The 26,337-nt window shown below is 40.3% G+C and overlaps 2 protein-coding genes across 2 annotated transcripts in view; both read right to left on the bottom strand.

Annotated features, from left to right (window-relative positions):
• Positions 1–11,913, bottom strand: part of dse (dermatan sulfate epimerase) — a 28,056-nt gene extending 16,143 nt beyond the window's left edge. Inside the window, exons 1-3 of the mRNA XM_067573105.1 lie at positions 11,605–11,913; positions 8,181–8,643; positions 968–1,221 (exon numbers count right to left, since the gene is read on the bottom strand). Coding sequence (XP_067429206.1) covers positions 968–1,221; positions 8,181–8,599 — 673 coding nt within the window. The 5' untranslated portion in view covers positions 8,600–8,643; positions 11,605–11,913. The remainder of the gene's footprint in view (positions 1–967; positions 1,222–8,180; positions 8,644–11,604) is intronic.
• A 1,033-nt stretch (positions 11,914–12,946) lies between these two features.
• The window catches only part of nt5dc1 (5'-nucleotidase domain containing 1), a 70,448-nt gene continuing 57,057 nt past the window's right edge, over positions 12,947–26,337 (bottom strand). The window contains exons 10-12 of the mRNA XM_067573108.1: positions 22,916–23,089; positions 19,314–19,482; positions 12,947–15,406 (exon numbers count right to left, since the gene is read on the bottom strand). Of these exons, the coding sequence (XP_067429209.1) occupies positions 15,294–15,406; positions 19,314–19,482; positions 22,916–23,089 (456 nt within the window). The 3' untranslated portion in view covers positions 12,947–15,293. The remainder of the gene's footprint in view (positions 15,407–19,313; positions 19,483–22,915; positions 23,090–26,337) is intronic.

The raw sequence follows: 26,337 nt of genomic DNA, 5'->3' as shown, positions 1-26,337 counted from the left end.
CACTAAGCAACAGCTGGTTACGGTAACGTGCCAAGAAATGTAGCATTGCTGCTAGCAACTGCTAGCAAGCAAACATAGATGTAAAGAGAGTAGGTTTCTGCAGCAGTTTCAAAGCTTTGAGAGTCAAGACCAGGTATCAATATTCTTCCTATTGTTGTCTTAAAAAGGAAACAACATAAATTTGCCTAAATGTTCAATCACTATGCATCATTTTCTTAAATCATGATTACAACTCTGAGAGGAAATATGTTGTATGATAGAAACAGAAACAAAATATTCTGGCACAATGTTTCAAGCTAACTGTGAAATTCTGATATTTTTCCACATATTTGTCCATAAAAAAGTCTAAACTGAGGAGGTGTTACAAAGACAAGGTGTGGAAAATAAGAATTACCTGCGTTTACACATGACAGAAAAATGACAGTTTGACTGCTAGCAGGGAAGACAGCGACAAAGGAAAGCCAATAAATGAATAAATAAAAGCCCACTGGACAAGACCAAAGACTGCACTAGGCGAGACTCGAGGGGCCAAAACACCAATGACACCAAGACAAAAAAAGGTCTGCAGCCCTGCCTGGGAGCAGGTATAAATGTTGTGTGCCAGTATTTACTGTACTATTTAGAAATCTTAAATATCTCACAAAAATAACAGTATTACAGCCCCACTACTGTACCCTTAGCAGTGTGGAAATCCTCTGAAACCTTCAGATCATGTGAGACTAAACCTCTCCAGGAAAATCTCGAATAATGAAATTCCTTCAGTGGAGTTGAAGCTTCTTAATGCTGGGAAGGCCAGGTTTTAACTCTAACCCTTAAACTGGAAAAATACTTCCACACAAAGCTGGAAGGAGTTCTGTGCCTGAGTGGAAGAGCTCCGTCAAAAAAAAAAAACGGTCATATCGGAGACGGACAAGGTTGGCAGATCTGCAGATACACGTTATAAACACATCAATCACTCATCACTCACCTTGGGTCATGTAAACCAGACTTCCTGTGAGCAGAGCTACACAGTTGGTGGGCTGGTGGTTGTGTAGGTACTGGAACCCCCAGCCTCGGACATAGGACTTCTCGTACATGAGGCGCGAGGCGTTGCCGATCACCTGGAGGAAACGCTCCTGTTGGCCCTTGTTCAAGTACTCGTACAGGAAGTCGTAAGCGGTGGCAAACCCAACCAAAGAGTGCGCCAAAGGAACTTCATCCCAGGGGGCGTCTTTCACCAACCTGCAACACACACAATAACACAAAGGCTGACACGTGGAAAACATGCAAACGTAAGCAGGTGGGAAGTTTTTACTTTTTAAATGAAATCCTGGCAAACGGTTTGTCTTGATCAAGTAGGCTTTTAACCAGCACAGCTGTGAAGCATGGATTCAATTTGAAAGGCAAAAATAAAGATGCTAAGTAGCCACAAATACAGCTGCACCACTGCACCCCAATAAAGACACATATAACAAGACTTTAAAGTGTGGTGTGTGCAAATTCTCTCCTGTTAAAGAGCTGCTACCATCTACCAACACTGAAGTTTTTGCATATTAGGAGTGCAAAGTGTTGCTGTAAAACAGTGAAAGGTGCTCTGTAATCATTCTGCTCACACTAATGAAAGAGAAATCAGCCTCAGATGTGGTGATGAAACCAAACCGCGCCATGAAATGACTCAACGGACCATGCTGATATACACAAAGATTCTATTCTTCAGTGGCTTGACGTCACCTACCACCTGACGTTTGCCATCCATGTTCTAATGAGAGCGTCTACTGCAGCGCTCACTGTTAGACTTTGAAGCCTTTTCTTATTTTAAGAGTTGCACAAAAACTCACTTGGAAGCATACAAAAAACTACAATTTTACCACTGCAGAAACAATACTGTTTCCCCCTTATCCATGATATCCACCAATATCTTCTTCTAATGTCATCTTCTGACTCTTTACCTGTCTCAGCAATGTCTCCCTGTCCACTGTCAGAGCTCACCATGTGGGTTAGCTGCTGACATTCCCACAATCTTGAGCTGCTGGAAAATGCGGTTTATCAGTGGCTGCTTAAAACAGAAATATTTTCATTTCTAAGATGTGACTATCCTTGCTGAAAGTCCAGCTCTCAGAAGATGTCATGGGAAAAAAAAGAAGTAAATAATTTGTGAGCATAAACATATAAATAGTGCTCTTAAATGCTCTCTCCCCTTGTTTCCTGTTTCCTCTCTACGACAACCCGGAGTACATCCACTTATCTCTGTTGAAATTCTGATTAAAACTGTACAAAAGAGAAAAAAAAGCTCTCTATAGAAGATAGAAGAGTCTATCAAAGATTCAACATCCTTTTGATGCTGAATTTCCACATGTTAAGTGTCAGCTGAAGTTTATTTGAAAATCACTTCCTGTCTGGTCATGTGAACAAACACCAAAGGTCTTAAAAAGCTCCTTTATGTAGCAGTTTGACCATATGGCAAAAAGGAAAACTGCAACAAAATGACTGCCAAGTGACTGCTGGACTGTGTACTTAATTATGCCAAAGATCACGTAATCTCACTTGTGTGTGTGTTTGCTTAGGCTGTGCAGAAAGCAGCAGGCACCAGTATGCCACAAAGTAGAAGCTCTCCATCCGAACATGGTTGTTCGAGTTGTTGGAGACATAATTGAAGGTCATGAATACCACAGCTGACTGATTTCTGGAGCCACTCTGCACAAGCTTCGGTGACCATAATACAAGTGTGGCCAAGAAGAAAACTCACATTGTGTTCTTCAGATGTGAGAACACATGTTCGGTGGCTTTTCCTTTCTGCGCTGCGGCACACACACTCTTGATATTGTGAAAAATGTCCCGTGAATCGAACTAATACCACACCATCTAAAACTCCCAGAAACAGCAGCTGGAAAATCCCCTTCCTTCTGTTCAGTGGCTGAAGGGAACCCAGGAGCCACGCTGCTAAATGAAAAAGGATTAAGCTGCTAGACTTCTCCTCCCCCTCTCCACATGACGGAGGAGGGGGATGTACCTGTGAGAGAGAGAGAGAGAGAGAGAGAGAGAGGGGATTGTCCCGCAGCTCAGAGTTCACTCGGTACCTGGGCGTTCAGCTCAGGATCAACACAGTTGTCTGGAGCTCTGTGAGATGCTCCAGGTGTGTTTGTGTGGTGGTCAGCTGCTACTCACTTCTCAGCAGGGAAATGTTACTTCTGTTTTCTATAATACTTCCTCTCTGATGGCAGAAAGCCGTGCATGTCATGTGATTCTTAAATGAATTCTTCATCTGAAATGAAAAGTAACTTGATAGTCAGAGCTGACAGAGTCTTGTGCAAGTTCTATGATGCTTTAAACTTGATGTCTTATGCTAAAAGAGGTGAAATAATGATTCAGTGACCATCAGTTGTAGCTTGTTGTGTTCTTCTGAGTAATATCCTGCCTAAATACTGGTGACATGTCCTGACAGTCTGTGAAGCTGATGCATGAAGTCAATAGTATCAGTCAGATCAGATATCGCTAGACTGTTAGACATGACTTAACAGGAGTTAATTATCAATATCATAACTGGAAAATATTAGTTGTTATTAATAAATGTGAATAATATTTTGTATTTTGATCATTTATTAGCTTCTAGGCTAAATTGGCCCAAATACAGGTTCATGATTCTTTTCTATTAAATATATTTCAATTTAAATCACAGTGTTGCAGTTATATATTCCTCTTGTCATCCCTCCTTTAGTAGTATCTTTATAGTAGGACGTCAATAAACTGACTTAAATTTAAAAGTACAGCTACAATAATACATGACCATAAAGTTTATGACAAATATGACTAGGAGCACTGCTAATATCAAATGGAGATATCTGAGATATTAAATGTCAGTCATGTTGATATTCATTAATTGCATTCAAAACAGCTACAGTACACTTTAACTATACAAAGTTGGACAGCCATGAATCCTCTCACAATACATTTAAAATGTATTATTATCCAAAACGGATAAGATGATAGCTGAAGAAGAGAACACAATAACCCATCTGGAAGTCATACACATGGTGAGCATACGGCAGTTTCTAAAGTGAATATATTAACACGTTTTACTGGAACAATGCTGGAAATCATAATAGATCTAATGAGTTTGAACAGACCACATGTTAAAGATATGACTTGTGCAGTTTCCGTGTAAACAAATGACAGCTATTATGTTTACACTCAGTGTTTCCCAAGACCTAACAAACACGTTGAATGCTTTTCTTTTCTCATAAAACATTTGCAAAGCAGATTTCAAATGTTTTGAAATCTGCCTTGTTTCCATCTTTATTTGTTTGCTAGTAGTCCTTTTAATCCCTGCCTTGGTTGGTGTCTTGCTTCATTTCTTGGTGACTACCACCACCCCAAGCTGTTCAGTGCAAATAAAGTGAGACTGTCAACAGGAAGTTGATTCACCTCACCCACAAAACAAGGACTTGCTCACATGTAGCATCAACAAATAAAAACTCCACAGGGTTCTTTTAAATCATTGGGTAGAGAAGATGTTTGAACTCGTTGGATGGTTTGTATGTTAAATTGCATAACTGTTAATATCTATACAGGCTGGACGAGTATGTGATTCAGTTCTTTATGTTTAATAATGTTGTTGTCTTGTACATTTAAGATTTCTTGTGATTGGGTAAAAATAGTTTGTCCATATTTTGAAAAGTATAACTTTGGGTAATTTCACTAAGACACCATAGCAAGCTGCTGAGCACCGACTATGTGAATGTATGTGAATGAACAACAGCAGGTTACCATGGACGCCAACACCGGATGCAACCATTCCCCAAGCATCATTTCTGACTTCCATTCCTTTAGTCTACCCATATAAAAGCTGTGGAGAACTGGGACGCACTGAATGGCTGTAATCCACTTTTCACCCATTTTGCACTTGCCAGACAGAACTAATGTTCACTGAACTTAATCCAATTGTTAGGGAAATAAGGAAGCTCTGTTGATGGCTGATGCCTGCATACAGTTAAGCCATGGCCGACTCTGACAAGCCAGTTGATTGTTCAGACATGAACTGAATGGTTGATTGTGCCTCTCACAATATGAAGTATAGTATATTTTGTGACTGGTTCCTGTTGAATTGTGGTTTTTTGCATATATTTGTATAAGTGATTCAAATCTTTGGGAGTGTAGCTGTTGAGCATTCAAGGTGTTTCAAAGAATACGAAGAATTTAGACAAAGAATATTCTATCCAATTCAAACAGCACCTTTGGTAGAGTTGAATTATTTGTTGCTGTGAAAGAAAAAAATGAGAAAAGTGATCTTTGACTCTGAGCTATACTGAGAAAAAAAACCTGAGAGACAAGCACATGAAGTCAGGGTGGCTGGTATGAATATTGAATTTAGACTTTAAGGAGCTTTTTTAATAGCAGAAAAACACAGTTGCACTGCAAAGCCTACAGCCTAAAGAGCTTCATGAACTGTAAAAACTGCTGTCTTCAGATAGGCTGATGTTTAACATGTTCATGAACGATTCCATATGAACAACTCACCACTGTGGTGCTCACATATTTCAGTTGTGGAAACTTTCCACATCTGACATTTAGCTTAGAGTTCAAGAGTTGTGACATACGCTGTTCTCCTCACAGTGAAGCAGATGGAAGTTAGTTATATTCAGTGCATACTTTTTGTTTCTCTTTATGATGTCGAAAAGCAGAAAAAATAGATTTGTTCACTTTTTTAAAAAGAGAGCAATGGCTAAGCTCGCCAGACACACCTGTGTTGCACTTGGATACAGGTTGGGATCAGAGAGGATACATCATCATACATTATAGATGACTGTGTTAAGAGGCTGTGAATTTAATCTGAACAATCTCTATTACATGCTCATCACAGCCACACGTCAACCTTTATTGTTGACACTTTTGCCAGATACTTAAACGATGTCGCGTGCAGTTGTTGCCCCTGGTTACCTGCTGTTTTGGACAGATACGGCGGGAGAGTATTGGTTTGGACGGACGGTCCTGAAGGGGTTGTTAGCAGAGAGAAACGCTTGAATTGGTCTATTTTTCATGTGACTGCGCAAACTGTTTTCAATCTGTCAGTATCAACACACCTGTTGATTTGCATCAGAAACTAAAGGGAGTAATTCATCATAACCATTACGCTTGATGTACACATCAGTGCACACACACACACACACATACACAGTCATCTTCATGATCTGTCTTGTTCCGCACTGTTGCTGACATGCAGCATGCCATGTTCACAACAGGACTGTCAGACTCATGGGATCAATTTTATTGTCAGTTGTTGTGCAGCTGTGTTCAACCGTTTGAGCACCAAGCCTGACATGTGCTTCACTATGTCCACAACTAACTCACAAGTTCCACATGAAGGCATCACATTTAGTTAGAATCACTGAATGAGAGTCAGCTTTGTGTTAATTGAAGTTAGTATACAATGAAAACACATTCTTTTAAAGACATATTACCAAAGCTTGAATACCAACTGAGCAAAGCAGGAAATTACCTCAGGCCCTTAGGGGCCCCCACAGGGGCCCCAAAATACTCTATGTGTGTACCTAGTTTTTACCCAGTATTTGTATTTGTATCTGTATTTGTTGAGGCAGCAAAATTATTTGTATTTGAATAAAAGTGGAAAGAGGCTTAAAAATCCTGTTTTTGTGTTGCGCTTTTAATTTTAGAAAATTAAAGTGTTAGAATAAGTGTTCATGAATAAACTACCTTACGAAGGAGGTCCTCACACCAGGTCTTGAAATGGGGTCTCCCACATCATAGACGACTGCACTGACTACTGAGCTGAAACTTTACTCATCGACTCATTGCAGACAAACCTCTATTTATACACCAATACCACAGGGACAGCACACCATGTAACATGTAGTAGAACTTCAAAGGTGATTACTGCTTTGCACTTTTCATTTATTGCCTATTTTTTACAACCTAACTTTGTGGAAAGGAGAAGGGGAACAACAGGTTATGGAGAGTCTTGGGACTTACCCCTGATAGATGTAATGGTGGAGCAGAGGAGAGAGACTGAGATAACAATGTAACCGACCTGCAAACTGGTATCTGACATGTTTGTTTTTTTTCTTCCCAAAAACAAATAATTTTTAAAATATTTGTATGAAACAAATATTCGTATAAAACCCACTATTTGTGCTTTGCTGAATTATGTATTTGTATTCGGGCACACTCCTAGTGCTTACATTATGCATATTCCTAACTATAGTTTAATCCAGCTTTGACAAAGCAAAGCTGGGGCCATTTGTTATTACAGCATAGCAATACTTGGTTCCCAACTACAGTTACACGGTCAGCTGCAAAACAACATGATACTGGACAGAGAGCTGCAGATTAATAATTAATATCTGATTAATCATTGAAATGATTTTTGATGCAAATGAAGAAGTTTCCAGCTTCTAAAATGTGAGGTTTAGTTAGTTTCCTATGACTGAATATGTTTGGGTTGGTTGGACAGAATAAGCCTTTTGAAGACGTCACCTGGAAAATTATGATCTGTATTTTTTAAAATACTTTCTTACATTTCATAGACTAAATTATTTTTTATTCAATACTAAAAATAGTTGTGTTTTGCAGCCCTACACATTTGTTCTTCCTGAAAACTGAACTGAAACTGAACACTACCCTTGCTAAAACTCCAGACTTTTTAAGACAATTTTAGACAATTAATCAAAAAAATATCAAGAGTATTAAGAGATCTGATTGAAACAATCAGAGCAGTGTGGAGTCCCTGTCTGGTCACCTGGACCTTGAGCTTCAGCCTCAGTTCAAACCACTCCATCACACTGCAGTGGGCCATTCAGCTCACATCTGAACTTTTCATTTCCTTTCAGGGGTTGGGGGGCATGTTGAGAAAACAGCTGCTAAACATATTTCCTGGACCACAGAGCTATCAGACCACAATGTATCTTTGCTGAAGCTCACGTCCACAGAGAAAAATGAGAGATGAGATTGTCTAGAGGGCCTCTGAGGGGGAGGATTTAACATTAAAACCCAGTTGATGCACACATGGGGGTGGAAACAGAGATCAGGTAGCATCTGTTAAGTCTCAACAGCTCTCTATTTTTCTCTTTGAAAAGAAAAGCAGACAAAAAGGAGCAGGAGATCTTAGTGGTTTGAATTTCTTTTGCTGTCGTCTCAAATCTCACTGTCGCAAATCAAAAGGATGAAATAATAAAAGACAGAAAATGTACCAACTAGGCTGAGCCGCCATCCTCTCCATGTAGTCCTTGGCCAGGTCCAGCGCCCCGGCTCTGTGTGGGTACAGCAGGCAGAACATGGACAGCACACCCAGGTTGTTTCCGTACACCTCGTTCCAGCGGGCACTGAACTCTGCGGGGCTCCAGGGGGGCAGGTACTCCTCCGGGTGCTCCAGCATGGTCTCCCCGGCCAGGCGGATTCGCCTCGCCATCTCCCGATGACTCCCTGCAGCGGCGAACTGGAGCTCCTCCACATCCCCCTGACTGAAGTACAGCATGGGATGACCATTGTAGTTCCCTCCCATGAAGGGAATTCCTCCGCCAGGGTCCACTTCCGCTGCGGCCGGGGCGAGCAGGGGCCACAGCAGACTTATGAAGAAGACTGTGGGGGCCCCGCGGGTGTGGGTTCTCATCGTCTCATCAGAGAGGGGACTGTGGCATTGCCGAAGGAGCTCAGCTGAGAGGAAGGGGGAGAAAAGGATTTGAGAAAGCCAGCCCATATTCTGCACAGCCTTTTCTTACAAAAGCCCTGCATTCCTTGAATAATTAGATACAGCTGTAGTCCTGATGACTCGGCCTTTCCATACTGAGGTAGGCCATTATTGAGCCGCACAGTAAAGAACTAATCACAAAACTGTCCGATTAAGTATAAGCCAGTGTTTTTTAAGGGTAAAACTTCTTCTAAATTCTTTACCGTTACCAAGAATGATGGCTGACATTAAATCTTCACTTCCTATCTCCGCTTTAACTGCCAAATCTGGAGTCTGTGTTCCACCTCTGCACACTGTGTTACTAATATTCAGTCCACAAGATTTATTTCGGAGTTGGTATTGTGAGACAAGTCTAGCCATGCACACCCAGATGGCCAGACAAGCAGGCCTGGAGGTCATAAATGGCCCATTACTGAAGCAACATTACTCTGGTCAACCGAATCAACCTCTAAACCAAACTGCTGTGCTCTACAGAAAGACTCTGCTCTGAACATGAGAGTAAATTCCATGACCTTAGTGGAGCTCTTGGCAATGGCCTGCTGGAAAACCATTTGGTAGTGATTTAAACGACGTCTAGACTGGGGTCCGTTCTCGGCTGTGCAGGGTTGTACATACATGTTGTGTTGTGTTGTGGTTGATAAAGAAGGGAATCTAAAAATAAGTTATTCTGTTCAAGTTCATTTTGACATTTGACTCTATGAAGTGTCACATTCCTTTATGGTGAACATTAGGTCGACTCATAGCCAAGACGAGGTCCCTTGAGTAATTCATCACTGAGAAGTTGTAACTGTGTCAGTAGTCTTGGGCCTTTTTTTATAGAGGTCAAATGAGTCTGATCTAAAACTTACATTCTTAAGACTATTTGACTAAATTCACTGGAGACTATTTGGTGGGGACGGGTAGTGGGTCTGTGCTACTCACTTGACATGATACATTTTTATCTACCATCTTGTCACATTCAGGCCATAGCCAGAGTTTAGAAATACTGAGGTCATGAGTCCAAATTCCACCACCAAATTCCCTGCTTTATTGAACATGTCATATTTTATGAATTAGCTAATAATAGTGCTGAAACACAAGACTAATTGATGAATCCTTTTTGCATAAACATATTTTGCTGGTTTTAGCTTTTCACATGTGAAGCCTCTCTGCTGTTCTTGCTTTTCTATCATTATAAATGGAACATGTTTGGGTTTCAGACTGCTGGTTGGACAACAGTTGGTTGAAGACGTCACCACAGGCGCTGGGAAATAGTTACGAGTATTTTCCTCACGTTTGATGGACTGAGCCATCAACTAAAAACTATTCATTAAAACAATCGATTGATTCATACATAATGGAAATAATTGAAAGTTGTGTTCAAGATGCTGTTTCAAAGCTGGTCTCCACATTGCCAGGAATAAAGTTTTGGTGGAAAAACACTTTATAAGGCTCAATATCAAGTCTTAATACATTGGGACTGAAATGTGTTGGTACTGGGATCAGAAAGTGCCAAGCATCAGATTCTCAGTTTTAATCTTTGGTCAAATATTTAGTGATTTAAATCAGGAAACACTTCCATCTTTACACTATAATTGGTTTAGGCGAAGCCATTTATTAGAAGCACTGAGCAGTTTAATATAATTTTGTTGATAGAAAAGAGCTTTAGTCGATTAATCAATTAGTTGCCAACTATTAATCACCAATTGAGTAATTTTAAGAGGAAAATTTCCAAATTCTTTGACTCCAGCTTCTTAAATGTGAATATTTGTTGTTCTCTACAGTCCTCCATGACCGTATACTGAATATCTTTGGGTTGTGGACTGTTGGTCGGGACAAAACAAGACATTTGAGAACGTCACCTTGGGCTGCTGGAAGCTTTTTTCTAGAAATTAATCGATAGATTAATCGATAATAAAAATAATTGTTAGTTGCAGCCTTAGGTCAAACTCAATGGCCAAAAATATGTTAAATAAAATATTAAATATTATCCAAAGTAAGGTATCATGCATACACACTGATATCAATAGCCAACGCTTACTCATCATTGATCTATTTTGCATTGACCAAACAATAAATAGTTAAATTTAAGCTTATGAGGTATATAAACATACTATAGTCAGACTAAAATAACCACAATGTTCAAGATTGTAATAGAAGAATGTAACTCCTCCAGTGTTAATACAGGACATGACCTCACGATGCACAAGCTTAGCCACATTATGGTCCTACTGTAAATGTGCCCACACTCGTCAGTTAGAGACATTACTCAACTTATGGTACTTTTAAGTGTTGTTTGTATGGCAGCATTATAATATTACTGTAGGGACTTCAAACTTCATTGTAATGTTTGCAAAATCTATTCGTCTCTTATAGATCAGAGAATTCTTAACCTAGCAAAAGAAAAAAAGACAATTTAATGCAACTGTGTTGTCAAAGTAAAATAATAATAGAAGCATTTACATCAACATCTGTACTTACCCTGGGCCTTACCAGCTGTTTCCATGTAATTTACTAATAAAGTGAAGTGCTATTTAAATACATAGCCATGAGTGATTTATATATCTGTCACTCAGCATTGTTCCACAGTTGTAAGAAGGTAAAACAGCAGAGGTTTCATTGTCAACCACCAGAAATTGTTATGGTTAGATATCCATAAAGCTACCCCTCCCTCTGCAGACACTGATGTCTCACTTCATGGCAATAAGCTCCTTTTCAAACTTTAGTCAAACTTAAATAAGTCTTCCAAGTCGATTAAAAAGTCTCATATCGTTTAACTTCGGCTCTTCTAAGTGTCAGACAGCCTTCTCCACCAAAAGTGGAAATGAATTTACACAAATCTATCACTTATCGATGGTATCAATGATCCAAATCTGCGCACAAAAGTCGCCTTGTTCCTGCCGACCACGAAGAGCGGCAGCAGTGAAGGAAAAATCCGTTTCTATTACCTGTCAGAAGCGGCGCTCACCCAGCCGTGTTCCTGTCGTCACAATGCTCATTTCTTCCCCGGTCACAGTGGTGATTTTTAGCAAGGTTATCAATATGGCTGAAAAGTCCTTTTTGCTTTTTAGGAACGAGGCAAAGTTAGAGAGCAGAGAGAAGGAATGTGTGAGTGCGGAGGGAGCGTCATGCTGGCGAATGAGGAGGGGCAGCAGGCAGAGAGGCTTAAAGGAGCCCCCTCCTCCCACTCAGCAGCTTAACAGGTACTCAATATAAAAAAAAGTGCTACATAATACAGGGAGCTCATACAGTATGGTACTCAAGGCTCTTTTTACATGACTTCATGTCTCCTGACTTGTACTGGTCTGGTTTTAAGATTGCCCCCCACCCCCACCCCCCAGCACCAGTTCATAGCTGAGCAGTAATGGCTGCTCGTGAACTTCAGTGTATCTCTCATGTGAGCATCACTTTCATTTCAGCATTTTTGCCGTGATGATTGTATTGATAGATACAAAAATTCCTCAAAAATGAATAGAGGAAACTTTGAAAAGTCGAGCACTTGTGTTAGCGATGAAGGCTACTTTTGTTTCATATATATTTCTAAAATTTAAAGTGAGACTAAGTAGCTTGTGAAAGAAGAAATAAAACATTTATTTCTCTCTTGAAATTATGAGTAATAAAGGCACACTTCCTCAGCTCAGTACAAGTGTTGCTGCTACCAGTTCATGGACTTAATGACCCCTCTCCACCTGTGCTACTGTTAGAGTGATTCAGCATTCAACACATATGTGGTCACAATGACCACTGAGTCAATTTAATAACTGGAACCACATTCATAAAACATTAAAATAAGAAGGAATCAGCATATTTATACAGGTAACAGTGTTTCAACCGAACACCGGTGTGTTTTATAACATTAATAAAGCGTAACACCCTGTTCAAGCTGCCAGTGCTACTTTACTGTAGACCAAACAGAATATTGTTTATGCTAACGTGGTAGAGGAGCTATTGAGTTCCGGAAACATCTTCAAACAGTTGGGAGGGTCAACAAACCACCTGCAATGGGTATGCCAGCGTCTTTTAACATCAGGCCATGTGTCAAAATCGTGGAGGATCAGGGTTGTTGTTTTTGTGACCAATATGGTCACAAAATGTAAATTACATTGTTGCTTTTCTTCCCATTTAGATGAATTGGTCATTGCCATGAATGGGAGTAAACTAGCTTATATCTCAGTCATGGCTTCAAGTGTTCGCCTTTAAACCTGCTGAGCTCATCTGTATACCCGGTGTACAGTACAAGGTCTTTGTTTGCCAATGTTTGCAAAGAAAATTCAAAAAAAGAAAACCATGTGTAAGAAAATTGTAGAACATTTTATTTCATTGACAGTACTTCAACACTTCAACACAGAATTGAACTTTCCCTGTGTTTTCAAGAACTTAAGACCACAAATGAATCCAACATAAGGCAAATGTGCATGTCAAATTTTCCAGGTTAGATGAGAAAGGAAGAGTACAATCACAACAGGTGTATGCATAAAACACTTGCACACACAGCACAAGTAATAACTCACTTAAAATGACCAATCTCATGTACATGCTGTCAAAATATTCCCTCTTCATTTGTGAGATGTGGTCATTTTAAAGGAACACTGACATTTGAGAAATCCCCTTGTGTGCTTAAGAGTCAAATGAGAAGTTGATACCAGTTTCATCTCTGTGTGTTTATCACAGTTCAGCACTTTACAACAAGTCCAAACCAGCTTTATTTACACGCTGCGTCTTATGTAGAGTATGTAAAACATGTTGAAGTGAATGAGCTATTTCATGACCAGCAACAGCTGGGAGCAGTAACTGTATGCAGAAGGGCTGTCACTTTTTATTCGAAATTCAAACTACTATTCAAACCTGGAAAAAAAAAGACATTAAAATAACATTCACTGTCTATCTATTGCATGGCCTGTTGCTCTCAGCAAATATGGGTACTGTTGTTCTCTTTGTGAACGCAAAATGGAGAAAACTAGTGAGCCATGCAGAACAGTTACTTAACACCAACCCATCTGAGTAGTAAAGTTTGGAAGCGTCAAAAATGGCAAAATCATGGACAAAGGTGAGGCTTTGTAAAATACACCTGCCTTACAGTAACATAGCAACAACAACTCTAATGCTAACTTTTAGCTTGTGACTTGAGTAGTGGTAGTGGAGACACCTCATGTGAATGGAACAATGTAAATTCTTCAAGGTAGTTTAAGATTATGCTACATGGGTTGTGTTCAAATTAATAAGAATTAATTACTTGTTAAAATCTCATTACTCAAACTTGAAAACTTTTTGAACTTTTTGAAAAGTGACAGCCCAAAACTTTTGACCTCAACCGAAAAAGACCTTTGAAAAATGTACGTGAACCTGGCATACACAAATCAGTTTTCAAACAAAGAGAACCAACCGGAAAAGGACCCGAGGACAGTCAGAACCAGTCCGACATAGAACCAAGAATAACTAGATCCAAACCAAAATGTGGTCAACTTACCCAATGACATCTGATAGAGAGAACTCTGCTGTCACATAAACCAAGTGACTCTTGTATTAGTGACAAGCTTGTTATCGCTATACAGAGGATTTGGAGTTGTTGTAAGTTGTGTTTTTCCACTTCATATTGAAACTACATCACTTCCTGTAGCCACAAAGATAAATCCGATATCAATCTTCGGTGAAAGCAAGAAGAAATTTTCACCAAACCGAGTGTTCCTTAAATATCATGGCACGACTTTTCTATGCACACCGACAAAATAACCATTCAGAAGTCGGTTAAAGCATATCTCAATCTGGTACTGCATATGAATGAAGCACAAGTAGTCCACATTTTACACAATCACTCAAAGAGCACATGTCACTTGTTGCACCAAAATAATACAGAGAACATCTAGCATAGTCTTCATCATCCATTATTATTATTAAGTGTTTCCCAAATTGTGTTTTTTGAAACAGCCAACACAAAGGACAGCATTGTGCCAAATCTTTGGCGACAACAACCTGAAGATTAACATCTTCCACAAAACTGACACAGGGGAAACTTTATACCTTAAACCTCATGTTAAGGTTACTCAAATGCATACAGTAAAACTATATTTAAAAAAAAAAAAAAGAGGACTTCACAATAACAGTATTATAGGGAAATACTGACACAATGATTCCAAAGGATATTTAGGGACAAGCACACCTGTGACAACCTGGGTTCAGCCTACAGTTAAACACATCCTTGAGGTAATCACTTCAGGGAGAAAGAGACAGTAAAATGTTCACTTTATTTCTGAAAAGTTAGAAGATTTTTAAACGATCTACCATGAAAAATAATTAAGGGGGGCCTCACACATGAAACAATAAGAACACTACATTTCCTATTATTACTGTATGCAGACACACACACGCACACTTATCTTGTCGTATTTCCATGTGTACGGTACACTAAACCACAAAACAACGTTCAAATGTAGGTGTTATTACAGAGAGATACTGTGGCTTACATTCACATGGTTTCTCTGAATGGGTGAGGAGTGTATGCTTCCTGTGCTCCACAGATGGCGGTGGGGTCAGGTGGGAAACTACAGGCAAAAATGGAGGCACATTCCTCTCCTGAGGCAGAGGGGTAAGGGAGGACTTGTTTTTTTTTTCTTTTCTTTTTTCCTTCTTTCTTTTTTTTTTATGGCAGACTCTCGCACCTCTTCAGCAAAGAATCTGGAGGCCTGGGGTAGTAGCCGGTGGTGCAGGGCTTGTCGGGAGAAAACCTGGGGAACTTGTAATCCAGAGGGAGATCTGGAAAAAAAATGAGAGTGAAACAGGAAAAGTCAACTGCGAGTTATCCAGAACATGTGCAGGCTGTACTGTTGCTGTTGCAACAGCGAATGTTCAAGAGTAATGATTCATTATTTGGTGGAAAAGCACATTTTGCTCTCAACAGCAGGTAGTAATCACTGAGTTCAGAGAATGTTGGATTCACACGTTTGATCTTCTGCCTCCAAAGAGACAACTCTGGCATAAAACAATCATAAATTACAGGCCTGCAAACTCAAGAGGGATCAAAAAGTTCCCAAACAGAGCTCCTACAGGGGGGCAGGGGGTGTTCCTTGTCAAGTGTTTATAATTTGTAAATGAAGCATTCTGGTGCACTCGGGAATGATCATAGAGGGGAAGGATCTTTTTGGATCTGCATTATGTGGTTCAGTTTTTTTTTAGTTTTTAAAATCTATTCTTACAGTGGATAGCTTGCAAAAGGTCAACAGAATATGACTTTGGATCCCATCCCATCCAAACATTATGTCAAGATATACTTGAACTGAACTAGTTCACAGGATGATTTGTTTGACCATGTCTGAAGGCAAAAGACTCAGTCCCCTCACATCTTATAGTGAAAAGGTGTGGGGAGGGAGGGGTTCAGTCACACACGACTGGGCCCCCATTGGCAATTTGTGAACACTACGAACAATGCGAGGAAAAAGGTTGCATCTACCTTAATCTCTTTATTTATGTGGGAAAGTTTCACTGGTAGGCAGCTTCTCTTTCACAGGAACGCCCTGACCACATTCACATGGTTACACACATTTACAGCTGGAAGCTGCTGAGTACAACCACAGTCTGATCTGCTGGCCACTGAACAGCTCCACTGGAACAGATGGAGTTAAAGGCCTTGCTCAAGGGCACCTCAGTGGTGGTAATGAGAAAGGGGCACTTTCCTCATCCAGACTTATTCTGCTGCTGGACTGAACCAGCCACCTTCCAGTTACAAGCTTGCTTCTCTAACCTTTACGGTGGCTGTCTACTCCTTCAGACATGCTTGTCGGATGGTGGAAATGCTCATAAATCCCCCCCCCCCCCGCACCTTTCGGATAGCGGATATGGGGTGGTTGTGCACGGCCATTTCTGTAACTTTCCGAAACAGACAAGCCAACATTCACACCCATTTCATGCAGTGATTGGTCAGCTGTGCGGAGGTGAGAAAGGAGCCAGGTTCTGAACTTCTCTCCCTAGCTTTCCTTTTTCAGTCACAAATAATTAATGGTACTTTTCATGTGAAAATGTGTGTTTGGATGTAAGGGTCCAGTGGTGACATCATTCAGCTAGTATGGGATGTTATATACAGAACAAAAGACATGGCCGTTTTGATGCACATTGAATGCAGCCAGCTATAATGCCCCAAGGAGCTAATCTCTCATGTCCCACAAGAAATAAACAGGGGTGTATTTCGCTCTGTGTTGCACTGCAGTCAGTGGGTCTTCACCTTGAGTAAACTCTGCTGTTGTTGGCCAAACACAGCTAAAGTTTGTTCAAGTTTGCAGGTCTCAAACAGGTGGAGCTACTGAAGTTGCACAACACGATTCCTTGATATTGATGTACTTTCATTTTTCAAATAGCAACCTTTTGCTGGAACTGCCAATGTTTCCAGGACCATACCCAGTGGTCTGGCAAGTTGTAGCCCAACTGCATTCCTGCTGACCATTTTCCGAGTATTATCATCTTTTTTATATTTATTCCCTATCTTTCAGGCAGCCATCTCTACTATTACACAACATTTACAGGAACTTCACTCTTCATCTAAAGTTACAAAAGTTCTGCCAAAAACCAGACCTTCAGGCAGATGAAACAGGAGTATCTTAACACTTCAGGTGCTTTCATAATAGCTACTAGTATACTAGTCCAAAAAAAACCTTTGGTATGAGCTCAGGTGAGGACAAAGAAACTGTCTTTCATGCCTCAGTAATTAAAGAGGTTTTTAGGGAGATTTTCCTGATGGGAATTGAGGGTCTAAGGACTGAAGGTGTTGTATTATAGACTGTCTATTTGAGCAAAACAAACAAAATTGATTTGACTTGATTTAGTATGCTTTAAACAAAGTGCTTGCCAGACTGTCTAACAGCATCTGAAACCAAAGAGTGTCTAATTTTTGTAATTTTTCCAAAACAGACAAGCCAAACATCTCAATCAAGCTGTCTTTTCTCATTCTTTACACAAATATTGAACCCTTTAAATTGCCTGAGATGAGTTCCAGTGAAACTGTGGTGAGGTTTGTGTGCAGTCAGAATGCAATCTGTCACCCCGCAGGAAGCCGTCATGATAATATCATTAGTGGCATTTTTGTCAGTTAGCAAGAAGTCCAAGATATTAAAACAGATGTTTCCTGAAAACCGTTTTAAACTACCACACTTTGATGAGGAGGCAAACGGACAGTACACAACAACAGTACACAACAACAGTACAGAACAACAGTACACAACAACAGTATGCAAAGGTGAAAGTAGACCAACAGGAACAGAGTGAACTGGGTCAACTGCACCCAACTTTAGACTGTGGAGCTTCAGCCGCTGTTTTGATTTGTGTGAATGTTTCTGTGTTGAAATAGTATGATGGAGAAAACGTTTGATGTGGGAATACAGATTCTGATTCTGCTTATCATGGGATTGTTTTTTCAGTTTTCTACATCACAGGTTTGATGTGTCTCAGTCATGTTCTGTGTTCCATATCAGTATATTTACAGAAATACACATAAATAAACATTTCATCTACGCCTGGTTGAATGCGACTTTTGTTTCGTGCCGCTATGCTAATAAGCTAAAGGCACTCAGTGTATCAAAAATTCTCCTTTATTTACCCAAACTGCAGGTTTGGTTGAAGCAACTGGAATGAATTAGTGAATTAAAAAAGGACTTGTTTTCAAAAGAGAAACTCAGAGCAGCAGCATGGTGAGTATGACATGATCCCGTTGTGCTTTTATTTGTTCATTCCAGTCACGCTCTGTTATGATTTGAGTTGCAGCTTTATTTGAGAACAGACAGTATTTCGTATTTTCTCAAGAAACACAGTTCACCCATTGTAAATATCAAAATGATTACACTGGAAAACCATCAAAGTGCAGCATTTGACACGAAAATTCTTATGGACTTGGTGAAAAACGGGCAAAATATTTGGCATTGCTCTTAATTGGTGCTCTCCTACCTGGAAAACAGACTTTTTTGTATTTTCATAGTCAGTCATGGAGTGTCTTCGGGGTCAAATTTCAGTCCGATATTAGTTTCCCTTTCAATGCTTCTTCTGGGTAATATTATTTGTGGCCATGGGTGGCATCTCATTTAATTTTCATGCTGACAACGCAGCTATATCTTCCTAAAAAAAAGCCCTTTGAGCTTGAAATGCTGCGTTCCCTACAGGATCTTCTCACTGATGTCAAACATTGGATAACAAATCCTTTTCTTCAATTTCACTCTCACAACAGAGACATTCTTACTATTGACTGTCAGCATATTTCTGAACAGGTCATCTAGGCTACATTAATACATAAAGTATTAAGAGTTTAACATGATTTGGTTTCATATTTTCAACATGCAGTGACATCAGTATTGTAACTGAAGTTCCCTCACAGCTGAGTAAATGTGTGTAGGAGTCTGGACTCTGGGATGATCTGCCTGAGCAGATTAGTTTAGCTGTCAGCATCCTTTTTTTAAATGACATCCTAAATTATTCTTTTATTGAGTAGCTTACCCTGATTTACATTCATCTTTGTCTCTCCTATTTTATCCAGTCTACCTACTTTAGTCATTCCTGACATCATTGTTTAAGCCTTTTTACACATAGTTTGGACCATGTTTTTGTAGACTCAACTGCTTTCAAATCTCCGTCCAACCACTGCAGATCTGTGACACTGTCCAGGATTTTGCCCCCTTCCACATACCTGCTATGTGCTCAACACTGGGGATGGCCATGGCGCTGTATTTGTGAATGCAGTGGCTGCACCAGGTCAGTTTCTGGCTCTCCTCGTCCCCTCCTCCACTTTTGTGCACGTCCACAAAGTAGGAGCCCCACTGCTCGGACACGGCGGAGGGTGACTTCATGCCCTGCTCCTGTTGAGACAGTCAACACACACACGCACACCAAACCGTGTAAATGTGTGTTTAGATTGGTTTTCAGACGTGTGCAGACCTGATAAAAGGAGGTGGGAATTTCACCCTGAGCAACATAAGGGAGACTTTAAACTGGCTTTAATCCAAGCAGCTTTAAGGAATATTTTCAGAGTTGGAATGAATCATTATTTCCAAGAGATTTCCTACTAATAATCACTCATTAAATATCAATACGTTTTATAGACAGACAGAGCTAAGGAACAGCCACCGACATGAAAACAGGATGTGGTCTTCAATAGGAAGGATGTGATATTATAAATGAGCGCTTTGCACAATATCAGCTAAATGTCAGGAACTTTTACACAATTTAGACACTGAGAGGTTTCAATTTCATGTTGTTATGGAGATTTGTATCAAGTATTTCTGAATCTAATATTTGAAAGGGAACGAAAAAACAGAATGAAGAAAAAAACGGGGAGATACGTCCGACCTAATTCACCACAGATGACAGAAATCAAACTTCTCATTTCAAAACATACTGAACACCCCTTAAAGCAAATAATCCTGCTTTCTCCTACCTACACTATGTTCTCTGCAGTATTCAATGCATGCATATTAATTATACCAATGTGGTGTTACTTTCATGCAATATCAGATTGTGTATATGAGATAATGCTGATAAAAAAAAGAGAGTGTAAGCCACAGGAAGAGGCAGACTGAAAAAACTTTGAACTTTTGCATCACTATCAAGATGTCATCTGTGTCAGTAATGTTGTTCTCATCCGGCTGATTATCATTTCCCCTCCAGCTGATCAGTATCAGAGCTGATATAAGCATGTTTTAAATTTATTTTTTTATTTCTTTTACAGAATTATTTTTAACCCACTGCACTCAGGCTATACCAACTGTCATATCGGGGCTACAAATGTTCCATTGTGCTTTGTTGCAAAGGTGGAAACTATTCTTGACATACAGCATTGTGACAGACTGAAATCCTCACTGACAGCGTGCCACAACCTGCAAAACAAGCACAGGTGCTTTAGCTTAATAGAAAATCTGTCCTTTACCTGTTTCAACACCATCTTAACTAAACTTTCCCATCACTGCAGGGTCACACTGACACTGTTTGGATGTTTTAATTTTGTGAAGAGAAGTGAAAACCCCTGGACATCAATGCAGTTGATAAGCTGTAACATCTCTGTCATACTGGATGTGTACAGAACTGTCCCTGTTTACAATAATGAAGCTAGGCTATGTTTTTCTTGAAGGATGTGGTGCAGTGTAAATGGGACTATACTAAGACAGATACTCTATATCATACATACGCAATAGGCAGACTCAAACAAAATTTAACCACAAGCTGACCCAGACATTTCTATCACGTCACCTCAGCTGTCATCGTTCAGCCGCCCGCAAGACTCCACAGTTATTAAGGTTGTTGTGGAATGTAAGAGCTCCGGCTGAAAAAGTGAATTGGTTCGTTCAAACTTAGCCAATACAAAAGAAGAAAAGTTGACAGTGAAAAACATGCATTTGAGGGATGAGGATTTAAGGCGTTCATTTTGCCCGAGGGAAGTACGAGACCACTGAGCTTGATTTGTGAATGAAACAGCGGCCGTAATGAAGAGTGAGAACTCAAAACACCGCTATGACACTAACCATGTCTGTTTAGAACAAAGCTATCCCAACAACACAGAGGTAAGAACCACAAAACTGAAGCAGTTGAAGTCATGATATCAAGACTCCTGCAGATCAAATGTAAATTTAAGGACTTAATTAAACAACAAAAGGTGTCACATCTCTCATCAATACAGAAATGCTGTTCATGTACACAAGTCTGGAGTTTTTGTACTGAAATATATCAACATGTAATGCAGCCTTACTGGATGCATCTGATGCAGGAGCTTTACTTTGAAGGCCAAGGAGCTCATCATTAACTGCCTCAGTTTGTGGAGTTACAGGTTAGTTTAAAAAAGCCCTATTTATAACTTCCAGAAAGAGTCCAGAAAGAATGAGTGCTGGCTGATCAGAGGGGTGAGCAAGTGTATTATTGTAACTGTCTGAGATCTTGTTTGTTGCTATAACATCGTCTGGTCCAGGAACATAGATAAGGATGACAGCTGTCTGAATAAAAAGGTCTAAAAAACACAGGGTGCAAACTTCAAGAATCTGGAACAGCTTTGCCCATTTATCATCTACAAAATTACACAGTCCACCACCCACACACTAATATGATGTGAGTTTATCCCTCTCCAATACATGGACTTGTTTCCTCCTTAAGCCAGTTCTCTGTAAAACATAATAAACTGCTTTGTCTGAAGGTGCCATCATATTTAACCTTTGCTGTCATCTCTTTTATTATTCAGAGAGTGCACATTAGAAAAAGTCATTTCCGCCAGTGACGGTCTGTGTGGCCTCCGTTTCTGACATCTCCTCTTGATCCATGATTCTTTGTTGTTGCTGAGTTGTTCTCAAATTCCTCATAAATCCAGCACAGGCATCCACCAAATTTGTTTTGCACGAGCCACCGGTTCCTGCCTGCCGTCGAAGAGTCAGCAGGTCTGTACAGCGCTTACTCAAGTTGTGTATACACAGTCTTCCTGCGCAATTAGGGATTGTTACCAACATTTTGAGAGCGCTCAATTTCAGTTGCACCTCCAAATAAACCAGTTAGATAATCTGAATAAACTGCTGGTTTATTTACAACCTGCCCCATCGACTGACTTGTTTTTCCCAGATCTCAGCAGCAACTTTGGTAAGTACAATGTTGTTATAACTGATAGGAATGATAGCAAAAACTGTGAAAATGAAACCCAAGTTGTAATTATCCTTTAATATAAAGTGGTACTGTGTCTTAGAGTGTTCATTGTACAACTGTAGGCTATAACTGTATGTAGGAACATAAGAATATTGCATTGGTACTGGTAATCCAGTTAGTTGGATGACAGAGTTTAGGGTAATTACTTTGTTCTTCCTTTTAAGATACAACATCCTTAGAAAGCCCTTTGTATTTTGGGAAAAAAGGAGGTCTGTTGCTGGTTCTGGCCTTTTTTCGTCAAAAGATGTGCTGACACCTCACTTTATGACTGTCAGGATCTCAACATCCTGCTGATTAATATCCTGATCTGCCCAGTGACAGAAAGGGCAGCACTGACAGCATATCCTTCATTGCTGATTTAGTGTCTCAACATGCTTGACTGCACATGTTTCATCATCATATATGACAGTGTAGAAACTTTCCCAGAATGTCTTCCAGGAGCTAATACAGACACAGAATCAGAGATGCAGAAGAAGCTTATAGACCTGCATGGACTAACACACACAGGGGGGTATATGGTGGCAGAAGGCCAGAGGAGAGAGGCTCACAGAGTTGGGGGTTGGAGGGTGGAGGTGAATGGCTGCTAAGAGGAAACAGCTGCTGCAGTGAACTTACCTCAAACTTTCCCCTTTTCTCCAGCGGCTCCACTTGGGCCTCATTGGACTTTGCCGCATCGCTCTTAGGGACACCCTCCCCCTCCATTTCCTCCACAATCATCACTGTCTCCCACTTCCCAAAGCTGCTGGCAGGGAACATGTCCGACCTCATGCTATCTCCGAAATACACCACCTGCAGGTTTAGGAAAAGAAAGTGACAGAGAGGACAGCTTGTTTATTTTTACATAGCTGTGGTAAAACATAAATTCTTCTCTCAGCAGCAGTCAAAGTCACTAAAGCTGGCATATGTCTTATGGCCCCCCAGGGTGAACTAGACCAGACACGATGAGTCTGCAAAACTCATCACGACCTCTTTGACCATCACGTCTCTTTTGTCCTCGACGTCTGGAAAGAAAAGCAAGCCGAGACAGGCTTTACTGAGTCGCATTCCAAAACTGAAGCGCTCAAAGCTTTAAAACCCATTTCAGCAACCATTTGTTTCTATTTCTCTCAAGTGGGAAAGGAAAGAGAGTGAGGGGTGCTGGAGATTAATATGACAAGACACAGCAGTCCGCTGACTTCCTGAACACAAGATAAAGGCTTTACAGTCAGCAGAAGCTAAAAATGGAAGGACCGGTGGCCAGTTTATAGGAACACTGAAAAATAATGAATCTAAAGTTCAAATGATTTTGTGTCCAGATGTAAGAACAAGGGATCAGCAAATTCATTTCCCTTTGAAATGTATCATTACTGCAATCAATACTGTTTTATTACATCGCTAATAAAGGACCACAGAAAGTGCTTTTGCAAGTTTACAGTAGCTCCTTTACTACAAATCATATATACTTTAAAATATTGGTATTTTCATATGCATACTATACAGTTTACAGATTTTTTGGAAGTACTCCACAGGCAGCCATTGGTTTCTATTTATTCCTACAGAATATACTTCACAATGCACATTACACTAATTTATGTTACATTATCAATGCATAGTACTGCAGTTTAATTGCTGGTTGATATGAAAAGCTTGCAGGATGTAAGGCATTCCAGGATCTGCCCGTCGTCCCTCCCCTTCACAGAAGTCTGCTGGCCAGTCTGGCCACATGTAAACAAACAGATGGGCTAATCGGGGCTGCTGCAGGCTGGGCCTTCAAGGAGGGGTCTGGAGGAATCACATTTCCACCAGACTTTCCCAGAACTGGCCGCAGCTGCTCTTCGTACCCCAAAAGCCCAGCACCTCTCATTGCTCAGCAGTCTGCTGCTAGAGTCATGGGATCAGTATGCTAAATATTGACAGAGGCCAAGATTCCAGCACGGAGGCAACATCTTACAGAGGAGATTCAACGTGGATGGATACAGTAACATTCGCCTGAACTACACTGGTGAAGTAAATAAGACTGCAGGCTACAGCAAAATAGAATTCTACAGTCCAGCACAACCCCCAATAAAACCACAAAGTGTTGTTTTTACATTTCTACTTGTGTCTGGATAAAACAAATGATATAATGTGTTCATTAATGAGCTTAAGAGGTGTTGGTGAGCAGATTTTGTTGACTTTAGACAGAGCTTCTATAGCTGTTTCCCCGTTTTCAGTCTTTGCAATGAGCTAAGCTAACTTGCTGCTGACTGTAGCTTCATATTTACTGTACAGATATGAGTTAGATGTTCTCATGTAACTCTGAGCAAGAAAGTGAATAACAATATTTCCAAATATGTTGAACTATTTCTTTAAAGGGGAATTCCACTGATTTTACACATCAGTGTTTCCAGGTGTTGGGGAGTACGCCTGCAAATGTGAAAAAAATTATATAAAGCCTTTTGTGTCTCCAGAGGAAGCTGTGTGAAATCTGATAAATTGCCTCAAGTGATGTCACTCGAGTCAGCGTCTGTTGGGGCTGAAGACTGAAAGTTAGAAAATGAAAACAATATGGGGGTGTGGAGTTAGAAAGAAGTGAGGTTACCAGACGTCTGTAGCTGCTCCTCATCTCTGCTGAAGGCTAGCAGCTGCAGGTTACATTGGCTGCTACTAGCATAACACACCGAAGTCAAGGGAATCAAAGCGAGTTGTATTGTGGGTAATGTAGGCACCGGGTTTTGACAAGAAAGAGGAATGCGTGGAATAAAAATCAAGATATCTCTGTTCTGCTGCATCAATTTTGACCTTTTTTTTAAAAACTGTCGATTGTGAGTCCGACAATGTTACAGGGGTGCAATGCTACATCTGTGAAGTACTCCTTTAAAGGTCAGCGTTCAGCCCTGAAACACTTGCAACTGACTTGCAATTTGCTGAGGAAAACTTGGCTTGACTTGGACTTACCCTTAAGGACTCCAGACTTGAATTGAGACTTACTTTTACAAGACTTGTGGCCTGAATTGTAATTTTTTGATTGATTTAGGACTTGCAATACAACCCAGGAAGGCCAGTTTGAGTAATAGATGCATGAGTTTTAGGATTTATCAGAGTCTAAAGGACTGTACAGTAGTGTTCTAATACTATATGGATGAATTTAACTGTTCTTTAATGTAACTATAACTTATTATGGCAACAGTCCTTTCATCCTCCATTATGATAATCACCAGGTAAACAGTGCAATTATAACCATTACCGGGTTGTGTTGAGGCAAAAGATGAGCCAGCTTCAACGTTTTTGCCAGATGATGCATTTTTTGCCGGTGCCCTTTGTGTTGGCGCTACTGCTGTGGTCTCAATCAATGAGGGTGCTACATTTTTAGTGTTAATGTTTGTCTAACGGTCTTAGTTGGAATGGTTGAGTCATGTGGGCTCTCACTGATTCCGCAGTGAGATGATGGAGAGCCAATGTAAACAAGTGGATGGTAGAAGACAGTTCAAAGTCTTGCAAGACAAGCTAGGGATTATTGGTTTATTATACAGTCGACAGGTCAGAGCCGAGGACTTCAATAGGAAACCCATGTGGCTCAGTGTCTGCTGAACGTCTCATACAGCACATCAAGGCTTCCTGTGCTCTTACTATCAGAAGTAGCTTACTGCAGGTCTTAGATGACATGCAGTGTGGGGATGTGGGCCCCTTCTCTTATCAGCTCGTCACTCAGAGGGGCAGTTAAAGCTAAAGCCGGGCCCAGGTAAACAGAGCTGCAGGCATGAAGAGGGACCTTAATGAGCCCATTGTGCTGCACACTGTGTGGGGCCGGGAGCACAGGGAGAGCAAGGGGCCAACGAGACAATAGTCATTTGTCTTATATTCAGTCCTAAAATGTTATATTCCTCTTAAGTTGTGACAAATTCTGCCAACAAAATGAGATCATTGCACATGGTTTCAATGCAGTTTCAGTTTAAACCAGGCAGAGTGAGGTACATCTATATACAGAAATGAACCAGAAGCAGAAAGTTCTTGTAAAGTAAGTGATTTGCATTTAAAACATGTGAAATCATATCAAAACTGAAAGATTTTGACTTGGA

The sequence above is a fragment of the Thunnus thynnus genome, chromosome 18 (assembly GCF_963924715.1).
Source record: "Thunnus thynnus chromosome 18, fThuThy2.1, whole genome shotgun sequence".
Classification (NCBI taxonomy): Eukaryota; Metazoa; Chordata; class Actinopteri; order Scombriformes; family Scombridae; genus Thunnus; species Thunnus thynnus.
The sequence above is the reverse complement of the archived record's forward strand: the minus strand, read 5'-3'. Positions and strand labels throughout refer to the sequence as shown.